This window comes from Castanea sativa, chromosome 8 (genome assembly GCF_040712315.1).
Source record: "Castanea sativa cultivar Marrone di Chiusa Pesio chromosome 8, ASM4071231v1".
Lineage (NCBI taxonomy): Eukaryota > Viridiplantae > Streptophyta > Magnoliopsida > Fagales > Fagaceae > Castanea > Castanea sativa.
In genome coordinates, this window is record NC_134020.1 from 20,897,065 (window position 1) to 20,907,227 (window position 10,163).

A 10,163-nucleotide genomic window follows, 5' to 3' on the forward strand; every position below is an offset into this window, starting at 1 on the left:
ATTATATGTTTTGTTTAGTACATACTTAAATTACATATATATACACACACACATAACCAACTTATAATTTATTTATTTTTACTTGTTCAACTTATAGTTTTTTTTTTTAATTTTTTTATTTCTACCTCGTTGATGTTGAAGACACTCAGGTTTGACAAAATACATCCAACTCGTCCTAAACTCAATCTACCTCATGCAGGTTTTCCCCACCCCACCCTCTTGTCATCGCTATTTGTAGTTCACAAACGTTCAATTTACTACACATATGAGTACAGAAATTGGTCTGGTAGTTCACGATAAATGTGATGTCATCAGCCCTTCTGTTTTGGGATCATATTTTGCCATTCTTTACATAGTTCGGGAGTGTATAAAACTCGTAATTTCAAGTAGTTTCGACTTCGAGACCTAGCCATCTGAGCCTCTATAAGAATAAGTCTAATCATATTACTTTTCAAATAACTTTTTCCATAATTTATTACTAAAGTTATAAATTGTGAGAAGTGAAAAGTAAATGTGATTTTAGTAATGAATTCATATAAAAAATATTGACTGACATCTCAATAAGTTGTGAAAAGTATTATATCAATAGCAAAGTCGGTCTCTTAAAAAGGACAACTGAGATGGTACAGTCCTCAGAAAGAGCTGCTCTGCCCATAGTGGCTCGCAAGAGGCGTATCCCGCAGAACACACAGCGAAGCTTTACTAATCTACTGTATCTACATGAGCTGTTCCTCCCAAATAAAATAAAATTTCAAAAATAAATAAATAAATAATAATTCGCAGTCACTGCTAGTTCTAAGTTACTATTGTGCATTATCCTTTTGTTTTCTAATAACCCCCTCCCCTGGAAGTACACTACCCCTGATACATTATCTTAAAAGGAAACGCAACAAAGCTCTTGTAATATTTTACATATCGTATTCCCATGACCACAACACATAAGAAGATTATTCCTGAGCCTCCTAGAAGTCATGTGAAACTTCCTTCAACTTTATTCTCACCTGCACCTTACTTTTTATTTTTATTTTTATCCATCTTCATCTTATTTCTCTTCCTATGACCAGAACAATCAAACGGTGTTCCCGCCTTCTGGTTACGATGGATAGGTTGCAAAGGCTTAAAGAGGTAACTCAGAGGGGCAAAATAACAAAAGAAACAAACTTAAAAACAACAATTAGAAATTAGAGAATAAAAGAAATAAATAAATGATAACCACTTGCTCACCAATTTTTTTTTTGAAGGAACTTGCTTGCCAACTTGTGTCATTAATTTTAGAACCTTAATAAAAGTTGAAATGAACAAAGTCTCCACAGATTCAGCTGATCTGTACAGCACAAAAGTCACAGCCTCACAGGTCATTCTTTCTATGTCTGCCCCAACAACACCAAGAATTCTCAGAGAGAGTTGAACTCATTACCTCATGATGAGAATATTGAGACCAAGCAAGCACTAAACCAATCTCTTGGGGTTCTTAGTCATCTTTCTTTCTATCTATTAGACAGTGAAGCCTGCCCTCAATCTTGAAAAATTATTCACTCCTACGGGAGGACTCCCCCTGTAGCATCAATCTCATACTGATACCGTAATCATGCAAATAGAAGTATAAAATGCTATTTGGACTTAGCTGAGAAGGTCTGTATCTCAACTAGATAAGCCTTCCACAAATTTTGAAGGAACTGTGGTAGTTGGATTTGAGAACATGGATAAGAACACCTAGATTAATAGATATAAAAAGACTACCATGCCAATTTCAAATTACTTTAAACGATAGAATTAGATTACTCATAAGCACAAGCATTTCTTTTATTCACAGGTTACACATGTACCTAGTGGATTTTGATTCTTTTGAATCCAATACCTCTCCCCCAACCACTTCTATGGATGGAGGAAACTAGGAAGTGCCATTTGAGTCAAAGCTCATCAGCATCAACACTCCTAAACACATCCCTAAACGTATAGTTGGACTCCATATCCCTAGATTCTTCTAGGGTATAATGAAAACAATAACATAAAAAGACTCCAAAGTTTACCCTTCAGAATGAAATTAAGTCTCATTGGAAAGATGGTTTATTTTACACACACCAAAAAAGATAATGATGAACTTGGGTTGTTGGGGGAGACCATAACGCCCATTCGCTCTTAAAAAAAAGATCCAGGGCGATGTCAAATGCCATAAAAGACTTAAGCATGTCTTCCTTGTTACCAATTAGTTTTGAGTTCCAAAAACTAGAGAAATTAGCAAAGCCCTATTGATTTCCAAACATATCCAACCAATCACAAATGCAAACTCTAACTAACTAGACCCGCAAACCTCTTCCTCCTCTAAACTCAATTAATCTATCAACCAAAAAGTACCAAAGATCAACAGATATTTCCTAAATAGAGAAGGAAAACAAGGAAATAGGTTAAAACTCTAGAATTGCAATTATCCACTACACATTTAACCAAAAAAAAAAAAAAAAACACAAACGAACAACATAGTTCATAAATAAGATAACACCGCAATTTATAATCAGCAAATCAGAGAGAGAGAGAGAGAGAGAGATCCACAAAATTACAAGCTCTTCCTCCTACATTCAATTAATCCATCAACTGTTCATAATTAGAAAAAGGAAAACAATGAAATCAGTTAAAATTCTTGATTTGAAATTATCCAGTAAACATTTAAAAGAGAAGCAAACACAAATAACACCTCGATTTATAATTAGCGAATCAGAGAAAGAGAGAGAGAGAGATCCACAAAATTACAAGCTCTTACTATACCAATAGTCGAAGACAGTCTTATAAAACAGGGGAAATGATGTTTAACAACAAAATATACACAACGTTATATAACCTTTGCGCGCGCACCTTTGAATTTGATTGTTGTTTCAGAATCACGAGCGTTTGCTAACGTAATCGACAACCTCAGAATCAGTGACGGATCTCGAGTGTTGGACAATGGATCGTCCGATGGAGTTGATCCACTCCTCCTTCTCTTTCTCGGAGTCGGCGATGAAGTACATCGTGTCTTGATTCGAAGACAGCTCGAACGCACAGGGCTTGTGGAGGACATCCTCGGCTCCCTTCACTGTCAGGCACGTGCCCACTGGGACCACGCCACGTGGACTCGATGACCTTGTCACGTGAGAGTCCTTGAACCAGAGGAGCTTTCCTTGCTTCAACACGAACCAGCGACGCCGCCAAGTCTTGATGTACTCGCCTTGCTTGGTTAGCCACCCGGACCGCTCTGGGTTCAACCAGAATTCCACGCCGCTGTAATCCTCTGGGCTCGGGTCTTGGCCCGTCGCTGCTCGCCATAGGTTCTCCATATTTGGTTCGATCGAATCGATCTAACTTGTGTTTTGGGATTCCCAAATCTCAATGCAGTTTTTGTTGGGGCTTTGGAAAAATAAGGAATATTTGGTGGAGGTTGAAACGTTGCGTTTTGTAACTTTCTTGTGTCCAAAAATTGGTTTTTTATTTTTATTTTTTATCAAAGTGTCCTAAAATTAGTTGTCGTCATAAATTCATTGTTGTAATTTTTTTTATAAAAAAATTTATTTTTATTATTTAAAATTATTTTAAGCTACAGAAATGAAACGGTATAATGAAAATAACGTGTGATTATTTTATTTGACAAACTAAACATGCGTAGCAACTAACAAAATTATATGGTAAGATTATGTGGTAGTTTATGGAAAACATGAATGAAAATAATTATTGATGCAAACGGAATATAATTTCAAATGGTAAAATCTAAATTTTGAAACTTTAAGGTGTATAATTCATACATTTCCAAATTTTAAACCTAATTTATTATTTAAAAGTATTTTCTCTCTGCATTTTTTTCTTTTAATTTTTAGATTTTACAATCTCTAAATTTTTTTTCTAGACAATATCTTTGGGTGTATTTACTTTTGAATGTTTGACATCTGTTTAGTCTTTATACTTTCAAAATTATTTAAAAATAATGTCTTTAACATTATATTATGACAAATTTAAATAGAACCTCTAATATGTCAATACTCATCAAGCCAGTTTACAAGTCCTTTTTTCCTCTAAATATTTTAGATAAATTAATTGATTAATTGATTAATCATTTAATATGAAAATTGATAATAAAAGATCAAGTGTCTCAATTAGTACATGATCTATTACTAATGGAATACAACTTATGACCATATGATCAAATAACATTTAACAAATTATAAATAAAATGGGAAAATGTTGTAAATATTTACAAAAATATAATTGCCAAAGCGCAAATCTTATAATGAATTGACTACATAAAGTATATGTGTTATAAACTTGAGATATATTCAATTAATGAATTAATTTATATCGCATACTTATGCAATAATTCTTTTTAAAGCTTCAGTTGGGTTAGGTTCGAGTTAGAACATTTTCCAACCAATGTAACCAACTTGACTCATGTGATTTTTTTTTTTTTGATATTGACTCGTGCAATTAATTGTTTAGAATTTTATATATATTAAATTTCTTAGTTCGATATTTTGAATTTTTAAAACTTTGCTTAATTTTTTTAGTTTTATTTATTCTTGTGTTTTGAGACTTATTTTTGAGTAAATTGAACTATTAGCCTCAAGTGTGTAAATTATAATCATTTAGTGAATAATGAGTATAAATAATTGAAAGAAAACCTAAATCACCAAACACTAAACCCATATTATGGTGTGATCACCCAATACACTTACATAATTTAAAGGATTACTCCCTTAGCAGCAAATTGCAAAGTAGCATGCTAGTTAAAATTTTCTCTAGAAAACAAGAAACTAAAGCATCATTGAAAGTTGTAAATATCTCAAGAGGAATGACTTTTTTTGCTGAAAAGAGAGATTTTATTGAAAAGAAGAAACAAGGCTACAGACCAAAAGGCTAATTGGCCTCAACCGTACCCTTAGAAAATCTCTAATACAGGGGAGGGCAGTTTCACAAGTCAAAAGAAGTTACAAATCTATTCTTAAGAGACCATTTGGCTAGAGAATTAGCAGCACCATTGGCTTCTCTGGGAAGCCGGCAAAAGGAAGTGTGAGGTACTATAAGGAGGGTTGGGGGGTGTGGAATTACTTGTCACTGCCATCCTCACGTCATTAAATGATTAACATTTTGTCAATGCAAGGCAAAAAATTTAGGATTTCATTGTTTTGATTATCTTGGTGTTTAGGAAAATGGCAGTGCCAAAGGTTAACCAGTAATTTCAGTGCAATCCGGCCATACAAGGCTGGATACATAGTACCTTCCAGATTTGGTAGCATACTGAACACAACATTGAAATGAAATCGTTAAACAGGAAGATAAGAAAATCCAAAATGCACAAAACGCATGCAGATGATGAGATTTCAGCCTCCAATTACACATTAGTTGCAAGAATTTGGATTCTGCTACAATTTTATTGTGCCAATTCTGTTAAGGCAACGAGTTTGTGTTTCCACCGGTGAGTGTCAAGTGTCTTCATAATTTCCAGTTGATTCTTTATCCCTCACGAGGAAAGGGGTTGATTTTTCAGCTTCTTTGTTATCTTGGCAACATATTTACCCTGGTAAAAGGCCTGCTGGAGTTCTAGCTCTGTAGGTTGACGAGATCCATCTGCTGCAAAAGTTCCAGCACCATAAGCAGAGCCACCTTTTACCTCATTTATCTCAAACATGCCGCTTCCAAAGGTATAGCCAAGAGGGACAAATAGCATACCATGATGTGCTAACTGTGTTACAGCTGTCAATCTGCAAACAAAAGACAAAAATGGAAATTATGAAATACCAAAAACCAAGCACATAAACATATGCCTCGACAAAGGGAGAAAAGTGGGTAAACATAATGAAGGGAGGACTGGGCGAACATTAACAATATGTGCAAAGAATATTATTATCCTTCAAAGATACAACATTCTGTTGATGTTAGAACTCATCCTGCACCTCAATTCTATTTAATGAAAACATGCCAAAACGGCTGGTAACATTTTTTTAAGATGAATATTATCAACTTTTAGTGTAATTGGATTATAAGAGGATAGATATAAAGATTTGTCCTAAACTTCATCTCCTAACCTTCAACTTAGAGCTGTTAAGAATAGTTTCCAGAGGAGAAACAACAATTTCTGAAGATATTCCTTTACCAGATTTATAAGCATGTCAATTTATATAGATCAAAGCGATGTTACCATAGGAGAAGCCAAAAGTAAGGAACTCACGCAGTAAGCTCCTGACCTCCCCCATAAAAACCAGTGCTCCAGAAGACTCCAGCAGGTTTGCCAGCAAGTGCTTGGGATGCCCACAACTCATGGGTGGCATCAAAGAAGGCCTTGAACTGGGATGCCATCACGCCAAAACGAGAAGGAAATCCAAACAGAAATCCATCAGCCTCCAAAAGTTGCTCTGGCCTGATCTCTGCCACATCATTTGCTCTTGGAGGGGCCTTCATTTTTTGCAATATCGTGTCGGAAAGTGTCTCAGGTACCTGTACAGTACCAATCAAGTCAAACAAAACTTGGAACAAAATAATAGAAGCCCCCCCTCCCCCCCTCTTCTATCTCTTCTTTTAGAGTACGCATTCTTAGCCATATTTACCTGCCAAAGTGTTGCTTCAACACCTTCAACTGCATTGGCTCCTCGCTGCACTTCCCTTGCCATAATCTCCACATGTCCATGTAAGGAGTAATACCTGGGGGGATTTAATGTTCCAAGTTATTGTTCAGGGCAGAAAAGAAGAGAAATTTCTCCTGTGAATTCAAAATCATTGCATATGACAAATGTGTGTGTGTGTGTAGTAGTGTATCTGAGAGACAGAGGATGGAGCAAGATAGAGAGAGAGGGGGAGATACTTACACTATATAGACCTTGGTGGTTGTCATAGCAGCAGCCTATAGTAGGATTTTGATCTTGATTTAACCTCTTCCGTATGTTACTAATTTAGCCGCTCTCTGAATGAAAGCAACCCACAAAATGCATATATAAACAAAGGTCTAACAATGTATTGAAAGGTGAAATAAGACATGAAGACTCGACCTCTCACAGACCAACATGTAACTCAAAGCCCACTATAGTTTACTTCTTTTACTAGGTGGTGAAAAGGCCTAGAGAGAGTTTTTTCCTAACATCACCAATGAAGTGAACCTTTAAGAAAATGTTTCTTTTCACACTTAAGACTCTACATAACTCTCTAGATTCCGTTGTCAGTCAACTGTCGAAACTGTTAATCTTTAGACATCTCCTCAGCATCCAATATTGACTTAAGAAAGGAATTGGGAGCGTCTTCCAGAATTACAGAGGCACAAGTACAGATCAAAAGTAATAGCAGCTGATGAACAGGTCATGACCAACACAGCTAACAAATATTTTCAATCAGCCAATTTATGCTTCTTTATGTGAATATAGCATGACAATCAATCAGCTATATTGCTTGCTGAAAAATTGAATCTTTCATGCAAGAGGAGAGCACAAGAGGGTACACAATTACTAAAGAGAGAGAAGGAGAGAGACCTTTTTGAAAAAGGAAAGTGGAAACACAACCAATCAATACTGCAACAACCACAACTAATTGGTCCCAGAATTTTGGGATCGAATTTGGCTACTCAACAGACTAATCAGGGTCAGTGATACGTATTCTAAACACAACTAACCAATGGTGTCATAAGCAGCTGTTTATGTTATTGAAGGCAAGAGCTTTTAGTCAACATCACACTCTTGTAACCAAATTGCTGAGGACAATCAAGTCTCTAATGTACCAAGAAAGGCAATACTTGTTCAAAGCAGAAGTGAATTCAAACAATATTGCCTGATCAAGAATGCACAGCTCAAACTCTTGGACAATGTATCTTTAGTAAATTGGGAACAGAATAAGAGGTAATTTTCCGATTACTGTGTACGGAGTCTGGCCCAGTGTAAAAGTGCTTTTAAGAATGACTAATAAGCTATAAAACTCACTTTATGGTATCTTTGGCCATTAAAAACAATTTCAGTAGTATATAAAAACTATCCCAAAAAGAGAAATCAAAGTATAAAAAACCAAACATATAGTTAAAATTCAAACAAGTATTGCCTAAAAAAAAAAAGCATCTCACAACAATTAATCCAAAGCAAGCCTCTATCTCCAACATAATTAGTCCAAAAACTAAGGAATTCACAGAGGGCAAAACTAACCCAGGTCATTAATAAGCTGTTCAAAGAGTAAATGATTTCAGGCATTCAATTGCACAAAACAGCCATATAAGGGCGATTTTATCTAGTAAACAAAGGAAACAAAGTCTAACAAGTTCATATAATAATCGAAGGAAAGCTAACCTGTGTGAATGGGATGCTGGTGGTGATGAGAGATAAGAGGAAGTAGAACCGATTATGAAGCGTAGACGTTAGGCGTTCCATTAATGAATTTCGTGTCAGGGAACACATGTACGTACGTGGCACAGAGACAGAGACAGAGAGAGTTATCCTTTTTCTTTTTTTTTTAAATGGAGAGAGGATTATCTTAAATTCTTAATACAACAATTCAATATAACTGTCCTTTTTACGTTATGGGGATACCAACTATAGGTAGCTACGGACAAAGCAAGCACAGCATTGAAAGAGTTTCCTTGTGCAACAAACAACTACGTGTAAAACTCTATCTTTTTGGTTGTGGTTTTTTGCTATCTGGGTCTAGGTGTATATATATACTTATAGATAAGAATAAGATGAAATAACATAAAGTAAAGTTTCAGAAGAGTCCATTTTGCACTTGACATTTTCTTTTATTTCTACAATCTGACAGTGACAAAGTGAAATGAAATTTGGTTGCATGGTTCGTTTATACGCTGGAGCATAGCATCCTTAACTTCACAGTAAATGAATCGACTTCTTCAGGAAAAGTTTAAAGTCGTTTAGTTAAAAAGTTTGTTTATGTTGAATTGTTTAGCAAATAATTCAAGCTCAAATCCAAATTTAAGCTTAATAATTAAGCATGCCAAGTTTAAATATAATATGTTTATAAATAAGTTCATGAAAATAATGCACGATTTAATTATACATAATATTATATATATATATATATTTGTCTAAAAATATACTTACATATACTTGAAATTTGATTGTATAATTTTATAAATAGGTTTGAAATTTGATTGTATAATTTTATAAATAGGTTCATATGATATAAAATTATTGTTTGTAATTTATTGATAATATAACTAATCCATTCAAAGTAAAAATTTATAAATTTGTGAAGGTATAAAAAATTGTAGTAATGATTTTTTTATATAGTGGGAAAAGAATAAATTAATTAAGTAGTTTGGGAAATCACAAGCTTGTTCGAAAACAAATTGATGTAGCAGAATATATGGGGTATAATTTTTATTGTTTGTTAAGTTTTAAATTTTTTTATGTAATTTTCACTATTTTAAAATTTAGGATTTTATTTCTTTTATTTTAGGTGTTTTAAAGGGTTTTATAGTCAATATATAGTCATTCTACGTAAAACAAAAATTTAATTAAAAAGCTCAAAATTTCATTAATAAAATTTCAAAGAGGTTTTTTTTTTTCTTCTTCGTGTATTCCAAGTTTTTCTTATGGCTTTAAGAGACACTTTATGGATTTAAGGATTTCGTTAAACTAGAACGACATCTAGCCTATATTTCGCTTTTTGTTTTGCATCAATTAGTATCAAAGCTTGTTAATTAGCATCTTGATATGAAAAAAAGTGACAATGAAAGCAACTACTCTACTAATGGCGATCGTGGGTGCAGGCCCTCAAAGCAATAATTCAAGCTCATAATGAGAGGATGACTAGTGGATTCTACGAGATTCACGACATACTCATTGTAAATGCTAGGAAAATGAAGGTCCAAGCCCACTAAAAACAGTGATACCTTGCCCTTCAAATCAAGCTCAAACAATAGAATTTCTTAAAAAAGTGGGAAAACAGCTCAAGTGCAATCCAAGACTAAGTATAAGTTTAAGGCCGAAGAGTACAAAATGATTGAGAGATGTAATTCAAGTAGTTGTTAAGTACAAAACGCTCCTCAGATGTGACCGAAGATTGGGTTCTTACACATGAATATTCCAGTCCTTTCCTAAATTTCACACCGTTTATCTATTTCTCTCTTTCCCTTAGGAATAAATGTTCAACCTCTTAATTGGGAAGTTCCCCTCCCTTATATATCCTTCCTCCTTGCATCCTAATCCTCCATCTGT

General features: G+C 34.4%; 2 protein-coding genes across 3 annotated transcripts; both read right to left on the bottom strand.

Annotated features, from left to right (window-relative positions):
- Nucleotides 1–2,489: 2,489 nt before the first annotated feature.
- LOC142605564 (pleckstrin homology domain-containing protein 1-like) lies at nt 2,490–3,398 on the bottom strand. The gene is made up of 2 exons (XM_075776969.1): nt 2,851–3,398; nt 2,490–2,592 (listed from the first exon to the last, which is right to left on the bottom strand). Exon 1 carries the CDS (start codon nt 3,309–3,311, stop codon nt 2,877–2,879), a length of 435 nt encoding a protein of 144 aa, XP_075633084.1. The 5' UTR covers nt 3,312–3,398; the 3' UTR covers nt 2,490–2,592; nt 2,851–2,876.
- Nucleotides 3,399–5,300: 1,902 nt separating this feature from the next.
- Nucleotides 5,301–8,421, bottom strand: LOC142605541 (putative NAD(P)H dehydrogenase (quinone) FQR1-like 3). Of its 2 annotated transcripts, none has more exons than XM_075776943.1 (5): nt 8,280–8,421; nt 6,825–6,919; nt 6,567–6,660; nt 6,191–6,456; nt 5,301–5,723 (listed from the first exon to the last, which is right to left on the bottom strand). In XM_075776943.1, exons 2-5 carry the CDS (start codon nt 6,848–6,850, stop codon nt 5,483–5,485), a joined length of 627 nt encoding a protein of 208 aa, XP_075633058.1. In that variant the 5' UTR covers nt 6,851–6,919; nt 8,280–8,421; the 3' UTR covers nt 5,301–5,482. The 2 variants fall into 2 exon arrangements, with proteins under 2 accessions (XP_075633058.1, XP_075633059.1); XM_075776944.1 differs by lacking the exon at nt 8,280–8,421 and adding an exon at nt 8,139–8,263.
- Between the last annotated feature and the right edge of the window lie 1,742 nt (nt 8,422–10,163).

Coding starts and splice junctions, on each gene's coding strand:
- LOC142605564 (XM_075776969.1), bottom strand. CDS start 3,311: ATGGAGAACCTATGGCGAGCAGCGACGGGCCAAGACCCGAGCCCAGAG.
- LOC142605541 (XM_075776943.1), bottom strand. CDS start 6,850: ATGACAACCACCAAGGTCTATATAGT. Junction 6,661..6,824: donor ACCACCAAGGTCTATATAGT/GTAAGTATCTCC, acceptor AAATCCCCCCAG/GTATTACTCCTTACATGGAC. Junction 6,457..6,566: donor TTGAAGCAACACTTTGGCAG/GTAAATATGGCT, acceptor GGTACTGTACAG/GTACCTGAGACACTTTCCGA.